Below are 25,224 nucleotides of genomic sequence, written 5' to 3'. Positions count from 1 at the left end.
GTGACAGAGAACTCACAAATTCCACTATTTAAAGAAAATAACATCAATTTATTTTTTAACTCAAAAAGTGAACATTAAACAGCTATTCGCAATTCTAAGCCCCCCTTTCTCTTTACTGCTTATTCTATAACAATAGGCTGTTCCAATAAGACACTATTAAAATGTTATCAACTTAATTCCAAAACCCCGCAGCCACTGTTGGCTTCTCTGTCTGTCTTCAGGATCTCCCTGACTCATCTTCTTTCCTTTGCTGTGAATATGTTTCATATGCAAAGGTACATTTGACAGAGAGTGTTTCCTAATTTCCTGGAGAGCAAGATGTTAGCTCTCCATGCATTTCTATCTCGACGGCAGTTGCTGTCTGACTAATTTTCAAAATGCCCACATTTTATGCCCACATTGGATTGTCTCATTGGTTCAATGTTGGCAAACATAAATTCAAACTTGACTTGGTTTTAGTATCCTGGGGCATGATTTAAACTGATTGGTTAAATTCAGATCATTGTCAAAACAGCAACTATAACCCATTTTCCAGTACACTCTGGGATTGCCATCTAGTCATATACATAGGTGCTTGTAAGCTCTCAGTTCAGTAAAGCATTCACTCACTCTTAATGATACAGTACATGCCTTCAACTTCATAACACGTTACATTGGAATTGTATAAAACATAAGTTAGGTACAACTGAAGGACTATAGCTTTGGGATTGCACTAGAGAGGATACACAGGAGATTTATGATATTGCCTTGGGCTAAAGATATGAGGAATGTTTGGATAAGGCAGGGTTATTTTTCTTAAAGTTATGAAGATTGAGACATGATTTGTTAGAGGGGTATATGATTATGAGGGGCATACATATGGTGGAGAGAAGACTTTTTAAAAAAAAAATCCATGCAGTAATAACCAGGGATATAGATTTAAAATAAAAAGGTAAGATGATAGTTGAAGAGAATACTTTCATCTAGCATGTGGTTGAAGTCTGGATCTCACTGCCTGAAAAGGTGGCAAATTCACAACTCTTGTAATAGTTAAGCAATGTTTATTGATGCACTTTTGTTGCCACCATGACTATGTATCAAGAGATGGAAAATGGGATTAGTATTGTGAGATCTTTGTTGACTAACGTGGACATAACGAACTGAATGATCTCCTTCTGTACTGTAAAAATCAATGAGTCTATTTAAGAGTAAAGTTCATGATCATAAATACTCTCAGCTAATACACACTATCAGAGACTGGTGCTGGAAAAGCACAGCTACTCAGGCAGCATCCGAGGTGCAGGAGAGTCAACGTTTCGAGCATAAGCTTTTCATCAGGAATGTGCTTATGCTCGAAACATCGACTTTCCTGCTCCTCGGATGCTGCCTGACCTGCTGTACTTTTCCAGCACCACACTTGAGACTGTTCTACTAATCAGTTTGATTCAATATCCTCTACTACTCAATGCTTTTGCCGATGGGAACAGTTTCTCTCTACATAGTCTTTCAGATCTAACTATCACATCTACCTATCCTGTTCAGGACTATAAGACAATAACAAGTAGGAACAGGAGTAGTCATTCAGATGCATCAGCTACTCTCAAGGAGAACAGACCTGGCTTGTCGAAGTGATTCTCATCATCAAATCCCCTCATCCTGAAGCCTTTCTTGTGAATCTTTTCTGCAATTCTCATTTTCTGAAAACTCCAATTCAATTGAGATCAAGGTCAATGATTACCTTATATAAATGCTTGCTTACTTTCCCAACGTTATGGTACTATTTATCACTGCAAATAAAACAATGTTACAATTTTAAAGCTAGCATCTTTTTTAGTTTATTTTAAAATATCCTTCTTTAAATACAGTAAAATTGTTAGACTTACGCAACTTCAGAACGGGTAGTTGAGCACCAGAAATTTATTTAATTCTACTCAAACTGCACATTGATTGAAAACATTGCTCATTTACTAAAAGAAGATAAGGACTCTACCATGTCTTCATGCTAATGTGTATCTAGAAACATAGAAAATAGGTGCAGGAGTCAGCCATTTGGCCCTTTAGACCTTCTTCGCCACTCAATATAATCATAGCTGGTCCTTTAATCTCTTTAGTCTTAAAAACAATGCCTTGCTCCGTCTTGAAAATATTCCATATTTCGGCCTCAACCACTTTCTGTGGCAGAGAATTCCACAGGCTTACAACTCTCTGGGTGAAGATATTTCTCCTCGTATCCTTACTTATCTTCACTTGTGATCCCTGGTTCTGAACAACCCAGTCATTAGAAACATCCTTACTGCATTTACCCTGTCTGGGGTAACTAATGGGTTGACAAGATAAAGAGAATAATTTGTCTACTGCTCGGTGTTACATTTAAAATATTCCAAATGCCTAAAGGCTACCTGTTATGCTAATTTTATCTCTTTTCTTCTTTTAACGTTAAAAGCTCTCACTTTTTGCGGTGTTGCAGTTCCATGGAGAATACCCATCGTTTTTTCCACCTGGTGGCCATTATTTATGTATGAGTATCAGTAGTCAGAACCAACAAAAGGGAACCCAAACCTTGACCCCAAATCCATTGCTTAGAGGGGTCACTATATTGAGCAACAATGGGAATTCTAGTTAATGTTTCCTATTTTGAAGGCAGAGCCCAGTTGTAGCACCCTAATCACCATACTATACAAGCTCCTTGCAAGAAAAGCAAAATGTCTTTCCCCTAGTCTCTATGGCTCAGTTGATCCCACACTATACCATCAGAGAAATGTATTGAAATAGGATTGAACAGTTTAGGCCCCTCACAACTTCAGAATGATAATCTTATCAAACTCTTATTCAGCACATTTTGCCATTTAAAACAAAACTTTATGGTTAATTCACATTATTTTAACAATTCATTTTAAAAGCTCTAGTTCAAAGTTTTCATCCTCAAGCCAAGGGCTCCAATTAGAAAATTTAAATACAAGTTTCCTGCAATTGCCCATCCAATATCTGAATGTTCAAAAAACTATGAGCAGTATATGTCCAATTTTCTGATCTCAGCTCCCATTGAGAGAATCATGTACAAGCTGTAAAAGAGGACAAAACAGTAGGCTACGGTTGTGAATTTTTCAATCTGTAGAACTTCAAGGAAACTTTCAATTAGGTATTCTAAACATCAAACCGATGATATCACTATTCTACACTGTCAATAGGATACAACCGTTAAGAAAACCAGATAAAATACTTTCATGCAGAAAGCGCTTCTTTGACACTAGTTATTAATGTTAGTACCAATGTAATTGGGATTACATGCTACATTTTACCTGCTTGAAGCTATTTCATGGTCCAATTTTATCTCTTCTTTCTTTCAGCTACCACAGTATCGGCCATCAAAGGCATTCATATTTATCCCACCTGAGCCTCTGAAGGTTAACGTTATGGTTTTAGAAAATACAGATAAAAAAGCATTGTCAAATGGTTGCATAGCTGCTGACAAAGGTGATGCTCCTTTAACCTCCCTAGTCAGAAGCAAGTCTGCCAAAGAATGGAATGGCCTACCTTTGTTAATAAGCAACAGCAAGGTTGTATACATGCCTCAGGGTGTAGAAAAGCCAACAACAAAAGAGTGTGCAAGTAGCAGTGAGAATGTTGTGCAGGTTTCCTGTCAACCCCAACCAAATAATCACGGAGTTCAGTCCCATCCCTCAAATGGAAGGGAGACACAGAATGTTGTTCAATATGGAATCGTAATGGAGAACCTGATTCAGCCTCAGCAGAAGCTAGACATCCAGCTGCCAAGTGTGAAGTGTACAGAACTGCCACACGTTGGGTACAAATCACAACTCCCAACACAGCCTCTGGACAGAAATGCTACACAGCACAGTATTGATTATAGTTTCATTGGAGCAGATTCCACTCGTGATTCATATTGTAAGCAAGTTTTCCACAGTCCCGATGGGGAGGTTGATGAACCACAGCAGACTATCTACACATACTGTTCACAGGCAAGGGGTAAGAACACACAAACTATAATGAGTGATACCAATTGCAACAGAGTTGGATCATATGGACCTATTTGTCCACAACATGATATGCTTTACCTGCCAACGATGCACCAGGAACTAGAACAGTGTGATTATAAGTCACAAATTCAAACACAGCTATTAACTGGAAATGGTGATGATGACCATTGTTCTAGTACACTAGGTAGTAACTTCCACTTACTGAATGAAGAACAGCATGATGAAGTTGAGGAGCCAGATACAACAATATTAGATTGGGATATCAATACTGGAAGGTTGACCATATCAGATTCAGAGAACAGTATTTTTCTGAAACATACTGCAGAGCCAGAGACTGATCTTTTTTCTTCACTATGTACCAAAGATCTTTCAGATGAGCCAATAGTGACTGAAGAAGAGAATTACTTATCGCAGTTCCAAAAACAATGGAAACTGCGTCTACAGGCATAGCAAACGGTAATCCTTTATCACTGGAAACATATATAGAGGAGCCAGAGGAACCGGTATTCAATTATCCGGATATTGGATTTTCCACCAAGATCGCAAGATCCCGATGCTTGGCTAAACTATGTTATCTGGCATTCAATTATCCAGAACTTGATTAACCAAATGAAATACTTCTTGCTCGTGTCCTTCGGATAATCGAGGTTCCTCTGTACCATGTGTATTTTCATTAAGATATCAACTTGGGTGCTTCCACTTCTGCCTTTTTCTGTGTTCTCTCTCATCAGGTCATGCAGCTTCTCTGGCTGAGAAATTAGAAAGAGAACCTGTCCTGTGGTGTTTTTCTATGCCTCCCATGAGCTGAACATGTGGATGCACCCTAGTTAACATCACAACTCAAGAATTGAAGGCTCAACTGACAATACTGTTATCCTGAATCCTCCATCAAAATGCTCCCTAAAACCTATTACTTTGACCCAGACATCTGTCCGAATATATCTTTTATGGGTTTTTCATTGAGTTTTATTTTGCAATGTGCTGGTGAAGTGCTTTCAGACCTTTTACTCTGTTAAAGCTGCTATAAAAATATAAGCTGTTACTGATGCTAACAACAGAGATGCAACATAAACAGCCAAATCATGATCACCATTGAATTGCAGAAATTATTAGGACTCTTTTTCATAAAGTTTGTAACATAATGGGTTTGTTTGCATATTTTAAAAATTAATTTTAGAAACATTCTCCCCTCATGCTTCCAATTTAACATTAGCCCAGGATGCAATGCAAGTTTATGTAGCCATTACCTCTTGTCTTAATGCCATTGTCTAAAATAGCAGCTTCAGCAGCAGTAGAGGCTGGGTGTCATCACCAAATTTATTGTAACTGCAGCAACTACCTCCATAGTTCAGTGCAAAGTATCGATATTGGCAATACCACGCTAATCCTAAGGCAGAGTTTTGTAGCTGGCCCATGGACATGGCAAGATCATGCAGTCCACTGGAATCAGAAAATAGCCATGCAGAAAGTCAGGCAAACAGCCTTTCTAGCATCCAACAAGTATTAATGTGACATAAAGAACTGAATAAGCAGGATAAATTAATTCAACAATTCATACGAAATAGCATTGCTAGCAAATGTGGAGATACGTGGTTTGACATTTTGCCCTTTCACCTCTGGACTTAAATTCCAATCCAAAACTGCATTTCTGAATTTGTTGAGTGCAATGTTTAGAATCATGTCCTTTGAGGTCATTGGTGCACAACTCCCTAGTATGAAATGGTCAGTAACTTGATTACCTTACTTGGACAATCTGTACATTGACAACAATACAAGTTGCTATTCTAAAATTGTAAGACTATTTGGTGTCTGACCTTTACCTGCTGGTCACTGATCAGTGCTGAGAGTGGGAGTGAGTGACAAAAATGAGAGAATACTCAACACACTGAATGCCAAGATTCAAGCAAAAGAGCTTACATTTATATATTACCTTGTACCATCTCAACATGTCTCAAATCACTTTACAAGCAATGAAGTACTTTTGAATGTATGGTAACATAGGAGATGTGACAGTCCATTTGTGCACAGTAAGTTCCCGCAATAAATGTAATCATGACCAGATAATTAATTTTTGTGAAGAACAATCAGAGTTAATGTTTCAGTCTGCTGACCCTTCCTCAGAACTGATGATACCTCAGAAAATGTTAGCTTACAACAGAAATCCTGTCAGAGAGTGGAGTAGGACTTCTTCAAGGTGGGCATACCTAGAAGAGATGTAGCAATACGATAGATATCAAATCAAAACAGAAAGAACTGCTGATGCTGCATCCGCAGCTCTTTTGGTTCAAATTATTTTTGTGATTGCTTGGGTCTGTCACAATCTTACACCAGTGATTTACTCTGTAACTGGGCTAAGCTGTTCCCTATTCTCCAAAAGGGTGTTAAAGTTTGATGGGAAGTCGTCTTTCTAATTCAAAAGGTAAATATCAATTGAGGCTTAAGGGAGGTGTTGAGAAGAGAGCAAAAATGGAAATTGCTGGACAAACTCAGCAGGTCTGGCAGCATCTGTCGGGAGAAATCAGAGTTAATATTTTGAGTCCAGTGAACTTTCTCCAGAGCTGATAGTAGCTAGAAAAAGGAGGTATTTATGCTGATGACAAGGGGTGGGAGAAAAGTCAGCAGATAAACAGAAATAGAGTTGGAGAGAAAGAAAAAGAGTGTGAGAGAGAGAAAAGAAAAGTCAGTTAGGCACACAAAGAGACAATGAGCCAGGAAAGGAGAAAAGCTGACAAGGGGGACAATGAATAGGTGAGAATGGGTTGACTGTGCTGAAAACAGCCATGTTATGGCAGGGTCTATGGTATGGCGTTCAGTAAAGGACATGGAAGAAGGTGTTCAGGGTTGGGAAGACAACCTGACATCTGGTAATGGGATCCTCAGAAGCACGACTGCCCACCTAGCTCTGAATTCTTAAGGAAACTACTTCCTCCTCTCCCCTCAGGGTGGTCTGTCTGCACGTGGTGGGTACTTCTGTGAGCCACTGCTGGGAGTGATTTAAACAGTTCCCATTCACGGGATGTAGGATGGGGCAAGGTTGTGGGAGATTCAAGGTGCAGATCAGTGGCAGCTAATCATTCTTACCTGCTGTTCTTTTGGCAGAAACAACTCCTTAAGAACTATCACAAGGATGTTGTAAAACTTGAGAGGGTTCAGAAAAGATTTACAACGATGTTGGCAGGATTGGAGGATTTGAGCTTTACGGGGAGGTTGGATAGGCTGGGCCACTTTTCCATGGAGCATTGAAGACTGAGGGGTGGCCTGATAGAGGTTTATAAAATCATGAGAGGCATGGATAGGATAAACAGACAAGGTCTTTTCCTGGGGTGGGGAGTCTAGAACTAGAGAGCGTAGGTTTAGGGTGAGAGGGGAAAGATATAAAAGGAACCCAAGGGGCAACTGTTTCACACAGAGGGTGGAATGAGCTGCCAGAGGAAGTGGTAGAGGTTGGTACAGTTATAACATTTAAAAAGCATCTGCTTGTAAATAAAAGGAAAACATTTCCTGTTTTTTTTTGCTTTACAATGCTTTAACTGAAGCATCAGATTAGGTTCAGACATCTGGTTGCTGCAAAGTGATACACTGTCAAAAAAGAATGAAAACTTAGAACTGTGAAAAAAATATTGCTTACATGCAGATTGCTTAATGGAGATTTTATAGTCCATAATTCAGGTTTTTAAACTCAGCTGTGTTCTATTTCTCCGCTATGTTCTTGTATTAAACATCAAACTATGTTGTACCTGGTTTCTGTTTCATTTTAAGAGTCAATATGCAGTCCAACTGAAATTACCTGATACTTCGCACGTTAAAGATTATCTCTGAGCTTACTGAAGGAGCAGAGGATACAAAGATAGGAACAGGAAATATTGTGTTTTAGAGATTTCTGTTCCCAATATCGGGCGGCACGGTGGCACAGTGGTTAGCACTGCTGCCTCACAGCGCCAGAGACCCGGGTTCAATTCCCACCTCAGGCGACTGACTGTGTGGAGTTTGCACATTCTCCCCGTGTCTGCGTGGGTTTCTTCCGGGTGCTCCGGTTTCCTCCCACAGTCCAAAGATGTGCAGGCCAGGTGAATTGGCCATGCTAAATTGCCCGTAGTGTTAGATAAGGGGTAAATGTAGGGGTATGGGTGGGTTGCGCTTCGGCGGGTTGGTGTGGACTTGTTGGGCCGAAGGGCCTGTTTCCACACTGTAAGTAATCTAATCTAATATCAGATAATGAACCTTAAAGTTTCAAAGGACTATTTTGGCAATAGAAGCACATAGTCCTTGTTTTTCAAGTTGAGTCTGTATTTCTTGCTGATGATTTATGTATTAGCACCTGACAAACTTTTTTTTTACTTTGAAGTGATGTATTGTGTTACATTCAGAACTTTTAGGAGAGAGGTAAAAACTATAACACATTTTCAGGAGAATCCAGAAAATCACAAACCTGTTTATTTTAACATTTTTAGTTATAGAGTCAGAGAATCACAGAGCTGTGCAGCATGGAAACAGACCATTCGGTCAAACTCATCCATGCCAACCAGATATTCTAACCTAATCTAGTCCCATTTGCCCGGACTTGGCCCATATGCCTCTAAACCCTATCTATTCATAAACCTATCCAGATGATTTTTAAATGTTATAACAGTACCAACCTCTACCACTTCCTCTGGCAGCTCATTCCACCCTCTGTGTGAAACGGTTGCCCCTTAGGTTCCTTTTATATCTTTCCCCTCTCACCCTAAACCTACGCTCTCTAGTTCTAGACTCCCCACCCCAGGAAAAGACCTTGTCTGTTTATCCTATCCATGCCCCTCATAATTTTATAAACCTCTATCAGGCCACCCCTCAGCCTTCAATGCTCCATGGAAAACAGCCCCAGCCTATCCAACCTCCCCGTAAAGCTCAAATCCTCCAAACCTGCCAACATCGTTGTAAATCTTTTCTGAACCCTTTCAAGTTTTACAACATCCTTGTGATTGGAGAGAAACCAGAATTGCATGGAATATTCTAAAAGTGGCCTAACCAATATCCTGTACAGCCGCAACATGACCTCCCAACTCCTGTACTCAATACTCTAACCAATAAAGGAAAGAATTCTAAACATCTTCTTCACTATCCTATCTACCTTCGATTCCACTTTCAATGAGCTATGGACCTGCACTCCAAGGTCTCTTTGTTCAGCAACACTCCCCATGACCTGACCATTAAGTGTATATGTCCTGCTCTGATTTGCCTTTCCAAAATGCAGCACCTCACATTTATCTAAATTAAACTTCATCTACCATTTCTCAGCCATTGGCCCATCTGGTCAAGGTTCCATTGTACTCTGAGGTAACCTTCGCTGTCCACTACACCTCCAATTTTGGTGTCAAATGCAAACTTACTAACTATAATCTCCTATGTCCACATTCAGATCATTTATGTAAATGACAAAAAGCAGTGCACCCAGCACCAATCCTTGTGACACTCCACTGGTCACAGGCCTCCAGTCTGAAAAACAACCCTCACCGCAACCCCCTGTCTTCTACCTTTGAGTCAGTTCTGTATCCAAATGGCAAGTTCTCCCTGCGTTCCATGTGATCTAACATTGCTAACCAGTCTACCATGAGAAACTATGTTGAACACCTCACTGAAGTCCATATAGATCATCTCTACTGCTCTGCCCTCATTAATCCTCTTCGTTCCTTCTTCAAAACCTCAAATCAAATTCATGAGACCTGATTTCTCACACACAAAACCATCTTGACTATCTCTAATCAGTCCTAGCTTTTCCAAATACATGTAGATCTTGTCTCTCAGGATTCTTTCCAAAAACTTGTCCACCATCGATGTCAGGCTCACCGGTCTATAGGTCCCTGGCTTTTCCTTACCACCGTTCTTAAACAGTGGCACCACATTAGCCAACCTCCAGTCTTCCGGCACATTATTTGTGACTATTGATGATGCAAGTATCTCAGCAAGAGGCCCAGCAATCACTTCCCTAGCTTCCCACAGAGTTTTAGGGTACACCTGATCAGGTTCTGTGGAGTTATCCACTCTTATGCATTCAAGCACCTTTCATCCAGCACTTCCTCCTCTGTATTACGGACATTTTTCAAGATATCACCATCCATTTCCCCACATTCTATATCTTCCATGTCCTTCTCCACAGTAAACAGTGACACAAAATACTCATTCAGTATCTCTTCTATCTCTTGTGGTTCCACACATAGGCTGCCTTGCTGATCTTTGAGAGGCTGAATTCTCTCCCTAATTATCCCTTTGTCTTTAATGTATTTATAAAATCCCTTTGCATTCTCCTTAACTCTATTTACCAAAGCTATCTCATGTCCCCTTCTTGCTCTCCTCATTTCCTTCTAAAGTATACTCCTACTGCATTTATACTCTTCCAGGCATTCGTCTATACCTGTCATAAGCTTCCTTCTTTTTCTTAACCAAAACCCAATTTCTCTAGTCATTCATCATTTCCTACACTTACCAGCCTTGCCTTTCACCTGAACAGGACTATACTGTCTCTGGACTTATCTTATTTTTGAAGGCTTCATATTTTCCAGGCATCCCTTGCAAGAATGCAACCAATAAACTTTTGAAAGTTCTTGCCTAATACCGTCAAAATTGGCCTTTCTCCAATTTAGAACTTCAACTTTTAGATCCAGTCTATCCGTTTTCATCATTATTTTAAAACTAATGGAATTATGGTCAGTGGCCCCCAAAGTGCTCCCCCACTGACACCTCAGTTACCTGCCCTGCCTTATTTCCCAAAAATAATTTCCTGGAACTGCCATCCATCACACCCCCAGCTTCTGTAAATTCCTTATTGCCTCTAACTGCCCCTCCAACCGATCCATGCAATATGATAGGATATGTAACCAAAGACACTTCCTACAGACATAATCATGGAAACTCTCCCTAAATTCCCACATCCGACAGGAAGAGCATGTCACTCTACTAAAGGCCACTTTTGCTCCTTCACAATCTATAGACTCAGAAAATAGCACCGTCTTATTGCTCTAAAAACACACTGCTTCAGGCTAACTTAATACTTACGGTTTATATTTTTACAATTTAATCAAGAAACAGATCTCAATAAAACATATAATCAAGAAAGAACCCACTCTACTCAATATTGTAAATTTACAGCAAGATTACACCTAAAAACTATGTACTTATCTGTTCCTGTGCTGCGAGCTCTCCCACATGGCTTCCTCCAAGATCAGCTGTGAATTTTGCTGTTGTTCATTTTTCCTCGACACACTCCGATGTCCAGAGATACTTGAACTCAAACAGCAAAGGCAATAACTATGCAGATTCACTGTTGTGTCAGACAGCAGTGTAGATTGTTTTCTCAGATCATGTGGTCACTGCCTTTGTCTGTTTTCCTCCTTTTTAAAGTGCCATTGTTTTAAACATTTTCCCCTCAAAGTTCCAAAACAATGCAACAGCTTATAAAACAGTAATTATAGCTCCTAGAATTCAAGGAAATTACCTCCAACGCCAAAAATGCCTCAAAAAATGACCAGCTCACACAGCAACAAATTTCCTCCACAACAACCTCTCCCCACCCATGTTGGATTACCCAGATAATATCATAGAGATGTACAGCACAAAAACAGACCCTTCGGTCCAACTCATCCATGCCAACAAGCTATCCCAACCTAATCTATTCCCATTTGCCAGCACTTGGCTCATGTCCTCTAAAGCCTTCTTATTCAAATACCCATCCAGATGCCTTTTAAATGCCTCCACCACTTCCTCTGGTAGCTCATTCCATACACGCACCACTCTCTGCGTGAAAACGTTGCCTCTTTGGTCTCTTTCATATCTTTCCCCTCTTATCCTAAACCTATGCCCTCTAGTTATGGACTCACCCCACCCAGGGAAAAGATTTTGTATCCTTACTCTATCCATGCCCTTCATGATTTTATAAACCTCTATAACATCACCCCTCAGACTCCAACACCCCAGAGAAAACAGCCCCGGCCTATTCACCTTTTCCCTTTAGCTCAAATCCTCCAACCTTGGCAACATCCTTGTCAATCTTTTCTTGAATGCTTACAAGTTTCACAACACATGGGGCGGCACGGTGGCACAGTGGCTAGCACTGCTGCCTCACAGCGCCAGGGACCTGGGTTCAATTCCTGCCTCAGGTGACTGTGTGGAGTTTGCACATTCTCCCCGTGTCTGCGTGGGTTTCCTCCGGGTGCTCCGGTTTCCTCCCACAGTCCAAAGATGTGCGGGTCAGGTGAATTGGCCATGCTAAATTGCCCGTAGTGTTAGGTAAGGGGTATATGTACGGACATGGGTGGGTTGCACTTCGGCGGGTCGGTGTGGACTTGTTGGGCCGAAGGGCCTGTTTCCACGCTGTAAGTAATCTAATCTAATCTTTCTGCTAGGTAGGAGACCAGAATTGCATGCAATATTCCAATATTTATATTGTTGTATTCTGCCTATCTCAATGTATCAATTGTTCCCTGCACCCAGTTCATGTCAACCTGCTAGTGCAAGATCATTTCTATCCTGCCATTTCAAAATTGAAGCAACATCAAGCCATCAAAACAGCATTCCAATTGAAGCTTTATGGCTAATCTCATCCTGCGTTGATGTTAAGCCCCAGTGTAAGGAGGCCCATCAAAGTATGGGCCTTCACACCAGCTGACTCCCAGATTCCCAGAAGGCCTAAGTTTACAATAGACAATTAAATGAGGCAGGATTCCTGGCACTTAGGATCTTTTCTGAAAGTCTATAATCTTCAATTCACAACTCAAACATTCACAAATAACAGCAAAACACTGCAGATACTGGAAGTCTTGAAAGTTCTGAAGAAGCTGAGCATCTCTGACAACCTCCCTGAAAAGAGATACAGTTCTGAAGAAGTTATTGGTCTCAAAACATTAGCTTTGCTTCTCTGTGTATAGATGCTGCCAGACCTGCTGAGTTTATCTTCTGTTTTTAATAACAAATTCACAAATTTGGGTACGTTTTGTCAACTTCCTTTTAAGTAGTCTGTTATTATTTTTTGATCATTTTTACATTGAACATTTTGTGACATGATTTCTCCCTGGTGCTGCACACACTTTTGGAATAAAATCACACAGGTACTGGGTTTGGCTCAACAATAAACATTTTTTTTTATTAAAATGCCCTCTTAATTCCCTCTTACGAAACTCTAAGCTGGTCTTAGTGATACAATCCCTTAATTCATTTGTTCTTCATAAATCCTCCCACAATCTCACCATGGTTCTCCCCCAAACCATAAACAGTCACCACGAAAAGAAAGGAAAAACATCTTCACCATACGCAGAGACTCACAGATCTGCCCTGGATTTGGTTATTACCCGTAAATTACTTTAATTTCTCTGTCCCAAGACACTTTGGATTTGGTTTTCAACTTGGCGAAACTGAGGACTGCAGATGCTGGAAATTAGAGTCGAGAGTGTGGTGCTGAAAAAGCACAGCAGGTCAAGCAGCATCCGAAAAGCAGGAGAATGGACGTTTTGGGCAAAAGACCTTCATCAGGAATGAGGCTGTGAGCCTCGTGGTAAGATAAACAGGCGGGGGTGGGGCTTGGAGGAAGGTAGCTGAGAGTGCAATAGGTGGATGGAGGTGGGGGTAATGGTCATAGGCGGGTGGAGTGGATAGGTGGGAAAGAGGATGGACAGGTAGGACAGGTCATAAGGGCGGTACTGAGTTGGAAGTTCAGAACTGTGATAAGGCGGGGGGAGGGCAAATGAGGAAACTGGTGAAATCCACATTGATGCCAAGTGATTGGAGAGTCCTGAGGCGGAAGATGAGGCTCTCTTCCTCTAGGCCCAGAGAAGTACTCTGAAGCACTCTGCGAATAGACTTCCAGTCTCCCCAATGTAGAGGACTGCATTGGGAGCAATGGATATAGTAATGACGTGTGGATGTGCAGGTAAACTCTGATGGACGTGGAAGGCTCTTTTGAGGCCTTGGGTGGACGTGAAGGGGGAGTTGTGGGCATAGGATTTGCAAATCTTGTGGTGGCAGAGGAAGGTACCAGGAGGAAAGGATGGGTTGGTGAGGAGTGTGGACCTGACGAGAGAGTCACGGAGGAATGGTCTTTACAGAAAGCGGATAGGGGTGGGGAGGGAAATATATCTCTGGTGGTGGGGTCTGGCGGAAATGGCGGAGGATGATGCAATGTATACAGAGATTGGCGGCGTGGAAGGTGAGGACCGGGGGGGGGTTCTGTCCTTGTTGTGATTGGAGGGGTGAGGCTTGAGGGCGGAGGTGCAGTGTGGATGAGATGAGCTGGAGGGCATCATCCACCACGTGGGAGGGGAAATTGTAATTTTTAAAGTAGGAGGCAATCTAGTGTGCTCTGTGGTGGAACTGGTCCTCCTGAGAGCAGATGCGGCAGAGGCAGAAGAATTGGGAATAAGGCATAGCATTCTTACAGGAGGCTGGGTGGGAGGAAGTGTACTCCAGGTAGCTGTGGGAGTCAGCAGGTTTGTAGAAGATATCAGTGTTGAGTTGGTCACCGTTGAGGGTGATGGTAAGATCCAGGAAGGGGAGGAAGGTATCTGAGATCGTCCAGGTGGACTTAATATCACGGTGGAAAGTATTAGTGAAGTTGATGAGCTGTTCAATCTCCCGATGGAAGCACAAGGTGGTACCAATACAGTCATCAATGTCAGAGAGGAAAAGGTGGACAATGGTGCTGGTGTAACTACAGAAGATGGACTTTTCCACGTAACTGACAAAGAGACAGGCATAGCTGGGGCCCATGAAGGTGCCCATGGCTACCCCTTTCATCTGGAGGAAGTTACAATCCTCCACATTGTTGGTCCTTGCAGTAAGAACAGTCGCTCCAAGATATGGGTTGACTTAGTAGATGCAACCTCCTTCAAATCAAGGTCACTACAAACTTGTTGGATTTCTTACAATTAACATTGTCTGTCTGAGTCAGGCAGACCCACCCTGACCCTTCTCCTAACTGCAGTGAAGTCCCTTCAGTTTTTCAGTTTATATCAATCACATCAAACATTTCCCTGTCGTTCACATTATTCAAGATGTCTGCGAGTTATTCCTCCTTTTCCATGGAAAATCCAGTCCAAACAAAACAGTGGTTTGAAACATCTCCCCTGTCATTGGAAGCTAGCATGATAACAGCAGCTCATCCTCAGATGAACGAATATTTGAATTATCCATTTCCTCCCAAATGGGAACATCACAGTAACAATGGCCAGATTCCAATATTATTGTATAAGGTGGCCAATCCTTTGGTTACTTCAGGTAATGTCATTATCCTGTTTCATGGAGCAGTCTGATGATATTGAATTCTAAATACTGAAACATTGTCTTTTGCCTAATGCTTGACTAGCATGCCTCTGAACGTTGGCTCCTAATTGCGGCACTTGAATCCATGGGCTTTGAGGTTTTCTTTCATATTTCATATTGTGCAGGTGGAGGGGTTTCAGGTCAGACATCTTTCCCCAGAGTCCTTCCTTTATTCTGTGCTAACGCTGTGCCAAATCTCTGAGGCACTGCAAGTTTGTTGAAATAACAGGATGGGGCTATCAGATGATTTGCAAAGAGGAACCTAAATCTCTGATGGATATCATTTGCAATCACAAAGGCCTGTGTTTACGACCCAGTGTACTTTTGCTTAGACAGGTCTATACAGATTTGTCATTGTCATCAACTGCAGACACAGTTATGTGACATGCCATCTAGACAAGCATGTTGTTTGTGTTATGGTTACCAGGACAATAAGCACTTATCTTTTAGAATGAATTCCATGTCACAACAAAGCAGCTCTACTAGATAAACCAGTCTGCTATCAAGTTGTCCAGCTTCCCCTTACGTGAATTCATACTATTTGTCTCACCACTTTGTAGCACATTTTACGTTCTTACCATGCTTTACAGAGGAATTTTTTTTGTTCAGATTCTCTATTGGATTTCACAGCAACCATCATGTTGATGGTTTCAAGTTATGCTCATCTTCATATGAGGAAACATTCCTTCTGTATCCACGCTTTTACATTTCATAACTTTCAAGACCTCTGATATGTCATCGCAATCTTTTTTCAAGAGAAAAGGGACACAACTTGTCAATCCTTTGTACATACATAACTTACATTGGAGAGAAAATCATTGATGTCACAACTGGAGGACATTGCCCTGAGGACCTCCTGTGACGATGATCTGGAGTTGAGGTGATTGGTCTCCAACAACCTAATCAACATCCTGTGTACTAGTTATGACTCTGCCTAGTGAAGAGATTCTCTGCTGATAGCAGGAGCCAGGACAGTAAGGTATATTAGGGTCCAATAACAGGGCCTTACGCTCAAGAGGGGGCCTCTTGGCTTGAGTTGGGATGGGCCCCAGGTTGCAGGACTTTTGTCAAGGGTTAGGACCACTGATGGGGGTGGCAGTTGGGTTGGGACAAGGGGCAGTGGCTCAGGAAAGGAGCAGCATTGGGGCTGGCGATTTCTGTCATAGCTTCTAACTAAGTGAGCTTAATTCTGTGAATGAACACAAGAGGTTTGTCACATAATCAGTGATCAACATTTAGAACTAGATTTCAAGGAAGTGGTATGGGAAAAATCCGTGGAAACATAAGAAACAACTAGATGTTTAATCAAGGGATTGTTCTCCTAGATGTGTCAATTACATTGGATTTAATAGCTTTTCACATCCATAAAGCACATGATGATATTAACTGAGCTACTGATACATCTTCTAATCTTGTTGTACTCCTAAATCAGATCTAAATATCAACACTATCCTAAAACTTGCAGATGTTCTATTCACAATTTCCAGTATCCTGCATCCTTGCTAAATCTGTTTGCTCAGTTCTGTTTTTCCTACAGCAGCTTTACTGTCTTAAGTTGACATGATTCAGCTTTTGTTTTTGGCAGGGTGGACTGTCCTGTGATGGTGTGGTGAAATCAATAGACTAACAAACCTAAACTCCAACCAATGTTCTGAGGACATGGATTCAAATCCTACCACGACAGCAGTTAGTAACATTTGAATTCAATAAAATCTAGAAAAAAGAGTTGACATGGTGGCAATCATTGTGGTAAAACCTATCTCATTCATTAATATCCATCAAGGAAGGTAATCTGTCATCCTTACCTGATCTGGCCTACATGTGACTCTAGATCCACAGCAATACGGTTTAATCTTAATCCTCTTGACACTAAATACCAGCAATACCCCAATTCCACAAAAGTAGTAAAAATCTCCTGTTTTAAAGAACAAAGAAAATTTACAGCCCAGAAACAGGTCCTCTGGCCCTCTAAGCCTGAGCCAATCCAAATCTAGTGTCTAAACCTATTGCCCAATTCCTAAGCATCTGTATCCCTCTGCTCCCCACCTACTTACGCATCTGTCCAGATGCACCTTAAATGAATCTACAGTGCCTGCCTGTACTATCTCTGGTGGCAACGTGTTCCAGGCACCTACCACCCTCTGTGTAAAGTACTTTCCACATGTATCCCCCGTCAACTTTTCACCTCTCACCTTGAACACATGATCTCTCGCTATTGAATCCCTCACCCTGGGAAATAGCTTATCTCAATCCACACTGTCTATACCCTTCATGATTTTGTAGACCTAATCAGGTTCCCCCTCAAACTCCTTTTTTCTAATGAAAACATTCCTAACCTATTCAATCTCTCTTCATAGGTAGCACCTTCCATACCAGGCAACATCCTCATAAAACATCTCTGCACCCTCTCCAAAGTGTCCACATCCTTTTGGTAACGTGGCGACCAGACCTGTTTTCCACTATAAATATTCTGCACTTTTGTCTGACGGTTTAGTTAACGTTTTGATATGTGATTTCCGAAGAAACTATGTGGATCTTTGATTTTTAGATACTCCCCTGAAAGCTATATTTCTTTAGCCCTTGTTGTTAGCTGCACTTGCCAGTACCCCTTCAAAAGATCTATCTTAGAAAAGCTAAGCCTGTTAATGCAGGCTCTACCATGAAATCTGTCCTCATGACCACATTTACTTTTCTATAAGCTATACAGAATCCAGTTGATTCATCTGCTTTTGTTACTAACACCACCAGCTATTTTAAATTGGTTCAATCAATTAGTTTTCCAGCATGCATGAAATCTCTGTTTCCAAGTGAATTGTTCTTTCTACCTCAGCCAAAAGGATGTTTTTTTCTTATCAGTGTTGACTTTCCTACATCCACATTGTGTCAAGCTAACGTCAGGTCCATCTGTGCAAATTACCTCTTAAAGTAGTCTTATAAGATCTTCCCGTTGTCCTTTTTAAATATGAGAACACAATGTTTAATTGTCCCAGTATTTCTATGTTAGCTAGTTGAACTGTAGGAGGTTGCTTATAGAGTTTCCTATCTCTCCTGTTATCTCACTCTTATTGACCGTTTCAACTTACATCACTTTTACCAACTGACACACCTCTTTCTCCATATCCTCTTCCCATGATGATGCCTTTTCAACAAGTTGATATGACATAAGCAATTCTCCTTCCTACATTCAGGAGTAATTATCAGATAAGTTACTTCATTAACCCTCCCAAATTCTTTGTATTTGCCACTGAATTTCACTTTCAGAGGTTCACTAATGCTTTATCTTCCACTTGATATGTTCTACTTGTTGAATTGTTGTCTATCCATTGATTCCATTTTTCTTGCCTAATTTCCAAATGCTCTTGTGCTATATTACATGCAAGTGTGATCTTTCCAGTAACAAAGATATGTAATCCAATGGGGATTCATCAGTTGGGTTCAAGAACATCTCCCTAATAAATTCCATGAACCTTTAATCTTGTGACCATAAAGCAATTGAAATAGACTAACCCAATAGATTTGTTTGGGGAATTTTTAGTAACAAATGCAAGAAATCTAATCCTCTGTCCCAGCCCTGCAGGTATTCATAAGAATATATCTTAATTATGGTTTTGAGAATCTGATAGTATTGTTCTAAACCTCCCTGTACATGATATGCAGTTGACTTGAATTATTTCATACCTAAGCTGCCAATGATTTCCTCGAAAACCTCCACCATAAAATTAATTAATCCTGTAATAAATTGTAATTGTATCTCAATTTTAATCCATAATGAGGAAAAGGCTAAGTTTAAGTTTCCAGTAATATCATATCTGTAATGGTCCTTAAAGGAATACCTTCAGGGTATTGCGATGCCATATCCATAATTGTGAGGATTTCCTGATGTCCCAGTTTTATTTCAGTAATGTTCCTACAAAATCTACTAACCCACGATTGAATAGTACTTCAATCTGGCATGGGTATCAAAGGTGCAGGTTTCATTACATGTTGAGGTTTTCCAAGAACTTGACACTTACGACATGTTTTTCAGAACCTCACTATATCTTTACGAAATCCTGGCCATCGTAAAATGCCTGTTTAATCAATGCTTGTGATTTCCATTTTCCTATGTGTCCTGGCATAGGAATTTCATGTGCGACTCACAATATCTTTTTATGATGTCTGGGCAGTATGGCTATTTGGTGAACAACTATCCACTCTTCATCCACAGGTCTGTGAGAATGTTTTCACTTCCTCTTGAGAACTCTGTTTCTAATATAATGATACTCCAGAACACCTTCAGCCTCAGCTTCAGTGTGAGCTTTGTATGTGCTGACTTGTTCAGCTCTGGTCTTGCTTCCTAAGCTATAATTAACAAAGGCACCAAATGCTAATTATGAATTATCCTCATTCATAAATAGAATTTCAGCTATCCAAATGTATGCTGGCAATATTTGCAACCTCTAGAGACAGACTTTGTTACCACTGCTCTGGTCTCCACACATGATGTTAAAATATCCAGAAACCTGTTAGTGCAACTGATCCACCTGTTTAGCTACTAGCTACTGGACTTTCTGCGATTATAGAAAAGACTATGACTTTCACTTATGTTAAACCATTCCCCAAGATTAAATCAAACACAGGTAATTTTTAACTATTTTTACTATCATTACCTCAGACAAGTCATCTCAATTAGACGTACAATGGAACCAGGGTATACTCTCATTTCCTAACAATTTAGCTCCCACTGAACTCTCTGGAGGGAAAACTAAATCCTTCTACATCAAGAGAGATGGAATAGCTTCTGTATCCCTTAGTATTGTTATGGGCTTCCATTTCTTCTTTGAAGATAAAGGAGTTCTATTCTCTTTAAACAAAAACCCTCCATATCATCTTTTTTATGTAATGCTTCTGCATTCAGAGCTAGGTCCACCTCTAGTATCTCAGCTGTGGCTGCAGCCACAGATTGATCTGTGGCCTTTTCCTTTTGAATTTCCTTTACAGACTCATTCTACACATTCCAATAATTTCCATAGGTTTACCTCACAACTTCCAGCATTCTGAACAAATATGTCCCACCTTGTTACAATGGAAACATCTCAGCCTCCAGTTTTCACCTTTATGCTCAGTACTTTCCTCCCTGATAGGAGGAGGAGACCTTGCAACATTCCCAGCTGTCTGTTCCCTGTATTGGCTATTTGACTTCCTTTCATTGTTCCATTTCATAACGTTTTCCAATTTTTGACAATGATGAACTAAAGTTTTAGTTTTATGGATTAACTCATAAATGTTACCTAATATTGTGGTTTGCCTAACACTTACATCCCTTTGGCCCTCCATATGAATTCTACTTATGGAAGGTAGTGAGTTGTCTGTTTCCATGCTGTACATCTCTATGACTCTATAACTATCTTAGAACTTCTTATGTGGCTTCACTTTCTAATGCGTTTCCCATCTGTCAAAATAACTTTGCGAAATTCTTTCAAATTCAATAAAGTTTTTCCCAGGGTGTTTCCTTAAATTCCAGAACATTTGCTAACATGCTGCCTTTGGTATTAAAAAGTTGTGTAGCCAATACATATATTCTTCTACAGCATCATAATTGTAAAAACTTCCACTAACAAGGAAGCATTTTTTGATGTGTTGCCATAGTCTTACCGGAACATATGGGACTGGTCTCTCATTAGAGAGAAATGATGGGTGGTGATTTAACCTGAGGCCACCAGACCTCAGGTGAGGGAAGAGGTTGAGAAGGAGAGTGCTTTATGGCAACCTCAAACCAGTGATGGAAATTGAACCCATGCTATTGGTATCTCACACTGCTCTATAAAACAACAACCCAGCCAACTGTGCTAAACCAATTCCCACAAGGCAGCGTTAATTCCTACACTTAATTTATCAACATTTCTAGGCATTTTCTCAAAGGATATGAAGAATGCCAGCACATCTTTATCTCAAATCTTGATGCAAACTTAAATATGAGTGAGAAGATTTGCTTATTTTAAACTTATGTTCCTTTGTTTTCTTTTCTCTTTACAATTCCATTTCTACTTTCATTATTTCCATTTCCTCTTTTCCCAATCCCATCTTCCTTTCCTATACACTTTACGCTTTCCTGCCATCCTTTTCTTCCATCTCTAGTTTTTCATGCTCAAACTGCTTCAATTCGAACTGATTATCACTTGATACTGATGCTTCAATACCTGGAGAACCTGGACTCTTTTATATTACCCCCAAATGCAAGGACTGTACCAGTGCCTTAATTATTTCTGCCTTCCTAGTTCTGTCAAGCAATGCTCCCTCCAATTTATCTAGCAATTTAAACAGCTGCCATTTTGAAAGTTAATTTAAGGATTGTCAAGGGTAATTCTGCCACCTACAGGAAATCCTCTGCTTTTCCAGTGCCGTCTTAAATGTTGTATAGAATCTGATGGTTTCCTTCACCTATATCATTTGTTAATATTACCCCCCACATCCTAATTGTCGCTGTTTAAAAATCTATCCTGCAAGAGACTTTGAACTTTGTCATTCCTCTCTGGGATAGCACTCTGGAAATCATGACATGCTATTTCTGGAGTCACCATAGCCATTAAGATTTTATCAAGTGTGCAAAATTTCCCAATTTACTTTCTGTGTTAGACCCAGATTAACAGAGAAAGCTGACTATGTTTCTGTACTTAAGACAATCTACAAATTATTTCAACTAAAGCAAATTGAAAGAAATATACATAAATATCTAGTCACTGCACGGTAGCTCAGTGGTTAGCACTGCTGCCTCACTGTGTGAGTGGACCTTGGTTCGACCCCAGCCATGGGTGACTGCCTTTGTGGAGTTTGCACATTCTCCTCATGTCTGTGTGTGTTTCTTCCTGTTTCCTCCCATCGTCCAAAGACATTAGGTGGATTCGCCACACTAAATTGCCCATTGAGTCTAGTGATGTGCAGGCTAGGTGGATTAGTCATAGGAACTGCTGGGACAGGGTCTGGGTGGGATGTTCTTCAGAGACTTGGTGTGGACTTGATGGGTCAAATGGCCTGCTTGCACACTGTAGGATTTTATGATGTGGAGATGCCGGTGTTGGACTGGGGTGTACACAGTTAAAAATCACACAACACCAGGTTATAGTCCAACAGGTTTAATTAGAAGCACACTAGCTTTCGGAGTGACGCTCCTTCATCAGGTGATTGTGGGGGACTCGATCGTAACACAGAATTTATAGCAAAAATTTGCAGTGTGATGTAACTGAAATTATACATTGAAAAACTGATTGTCTGTTAAGCCTTTCACCTGTTAGAATACAGTGATAGTTTCACTTCTTTCATGTGTAAATCACAAAACCCTTCTTTTTAAAGTTGCATTCTCGGGTTTTATTACTCTATGATTTTATTACTCTATGACAAATCAACATTTCATTGGGAACGAAAGGTAATATTTGGAAAACAATGGGGTAAAATGGTACCTATAGCATATTCTGTACCCAAGACCAAAGTACAGAAGGAAATAGAGAGGCTATTGGGGTGATTGAAGATTCGACCAGTGAGTCATGGAAGGAAGAATTCCTTGGGAGTTCGGAAAGGGAGGGGAAGGGAAGATATATATGCTGGAGATGGCAAATATGTGGAAGAAAGTCCATTGAGGATAAAGGCTAGTCCCACCTGCCAGCACCCGGCCCATATCCCTCCAAACCCTTCCTATTCATATACCCATCCAAATCCTTTTAAATGTTGCAATTGTACCAGCCTCAACCATTTCGTCTGGCAGCTCATTCTATACACTTACCACCCTCTGTGTAAAAAAGTTGCCTCTTAGGTCTCTTTTATATCTTTCCCCTCTCACCCTAAACCTATGTCTTCCAGTTCTGGACTCCCTGACACCAGGGAAGACTTTGTCTATTTATTCTATCCATGCCTCTCATAATTTTATAAACCTCTATAAGGTCACTCCTCAGCCTCCTTGTAAATCTTTTCTGAACCCTTTCAAGTTTCACAACATCTTTCTGATAGGAAGGAGATCAGAATTGCACGCAATATTCCAACAGTGGCCTCACCAATCTTCTGCACAGCTGCAACATGACCTCCCAACTCCTGTACTCAACACTTTGACCAATAAAAGAAAGCATATCAAACGCCTTCTTCACTATGTTATCTACCTGCGACTCCACTTTCAAGGAGCTATGAACCTGCACTCCAAGGTCTCTTTGTTCAGCAACACTCTCTAGGACCTTACCATTAAGTGTATAAGTCCTGCTAAGATTTGCTTTCCCAAAATGCAGCATCTCACATTTATCTGAATTAGAACATTGAACATAGAACAGTACAGCACAGAACAGGCCCTTCAGCCCACGATGCTGTGCCGACCATTGATCCTCATGTATGCACCCTCAGATTTCTGGGACCATATGCATGTCCAGCAGTCTCTTAAATGTCCCCAATGACCTTGCTTCCACAACTGCTGCTGGCAACGCATTTCCATGCTCTCACAACTCTCTGTGTAAAGAACCCGCCTCTGACATCCCCTCTATACTTTCCTCCAACCAGCTTAAAACTATGACCCCTCGTGTTAGCCATTTCTGCCCTGGGAAATAGTCTCTGGCTATCGACTCTATCTATGCCTCTCATTATCTTGTATACCTCAATTAGGTCCCCTCTCCTCCTTTTCTCCAATAATCTCCATCTGCCACTTCTCAGCCCATTGGCCCATCTGATCATGATTCTGTTGTAATCTGAGGTAACTTTCTTCGCTGGCCACTACACCTCCAATTTTGGTGTCATCTGCAAATTTACTAACTGTACCTCTTATGCTCGCATCCAAATCATTTATGTAAATGACAAAAAGTAGAGGACACAGCACTGATCCTTGTGGCACTCACTGGTCACAGGAAAACAACCCTCCACCACCACCCTCTGTCTTCTACCTTTGAGCCAGTTCTGTATCCAAATGGCTAGTTCTCCCTTTATTCTATGAGATGTAACCTTGCTAACCAGTCTCCCATGGAGAATCTTGTCGAACGCCTTCCAAATACATGGACATCCTGTCCCTCACGATTCCCTCTAACAACTTGCCCACCACCGAGGTCAGGCTCACTGGTCTATAGTTCCCTGGCTTGTCCTTTCTACCCTTCCATGTTAACCAACCTCCAGTCTTACGGCACCTCACCTGTGACGATCAATAATACAAATATCTCAGCAAGAGGTCCAACAATCACTTCTCTAGCTTCCCACAGAGTTCTAGGGTACACCTGATCAGGTCCTGGGGATTTATCCACCTTTATACGTTCCAAGACATCCAGGACTTCCTCCTCTGTAATATGGCCATTTGCAAGGTGTCACCATCAATTTCAAGAGTTTCTATATCTTCCATATCCTTTTCCACAGTAAAATTATTGATGCAAAATACTCATTTAGTATTTCCACCATTTTCTGCTGCTCCACACAAAGGTCTCCTTGCTGATCTTTAAGGGGCCCTAGTCTCTCTCCAGTTATCCTTTTGTCCTTAATGTATTTGTACAAACCCTTTGGATTCTCCTTAATTCTATTTGCCAAAGCAATTTCATGTCCCCTTTTTGCCCTCCTAATTTCCCTCTTAAGTGTACTCCTACTGCCTTTATACTCTTCTAAGGATTCACTTGATCTATCCTGTCTATACCTTACATATGCTTCCTTCTTTTTCTTAACCTAACCCTCAATTTCTTTAATCATCCAGCATTCCCTATACCTCCTGAAGAAGGGCTTATGCCCGAAACATCGAATCTCCTGTTCCTTGGATGCTGCCTGACCTGCTGCGCTTTTCCAGCAACACATTTTCAGCTTTTTCTTTCACCCTAACAGGAATATACTTTCTCTAGATTCTTGTTATCTCATTTCTGAAGGCCACAGAACACACCTGCACTAGGTGTCTACCTCTCTTACCTTTCCTGGAGCTAACCCATCTATGTGACTGTACCTGAGACTTTTCCCCCTTCCTATAACTGCCATCCATCACATA

At 40.9% G+C, this 25,224-nt stretch overlaps 1 protein-coding gene across 1 annotated transcript in view; it reads left to right on the top strand.

Moving 5' to 3' along the window:
• Window positions 1–7,713, top strand: part of LOC132805483 (uncharacterized) — a 43,721-nt gene extending 36,008 nt beyond the window's left edge. The window contains exon 7 of the mRNA XM_060820587.1: window positions 3,327–7,713. Coding sequence (XP_060676570.1) covers window positions 3,327–4,427 — 1,101 coding nt within the window. The 3' untranslated portion in view covers window positions 4,428–7,713. The remainder of the gene's footprint in view (window positions 1–3,326) is intronic.
• The last annotated feature ends 17,511 nt before the right edge of the window (window positions 7,714–25,224 follow it).

The sequence above is a fragment of the Hemiscyllium ocellatum genome, chromosome 3 (assembly GCF_020745735.1).
Source record: "Hemiscyllium ocellatum isolate sHemOce1 chromosome 3, sHemOce1.pat.X.cur, whole genome shotgun sequence".
In the NCBI taxonomy this organism is placed as follows: Eukaryota; Metazoa; Chordata; class Chondrichthyes; order Orectolobiformes; family Hemiscylliidae; genus Hemiscyllium; species Hemiscyllium ocellatum.
Note: the sequence above shows the minus strand (reverse complement) of the source record. Positions and strands in the feature narration are given on the sequence as shown.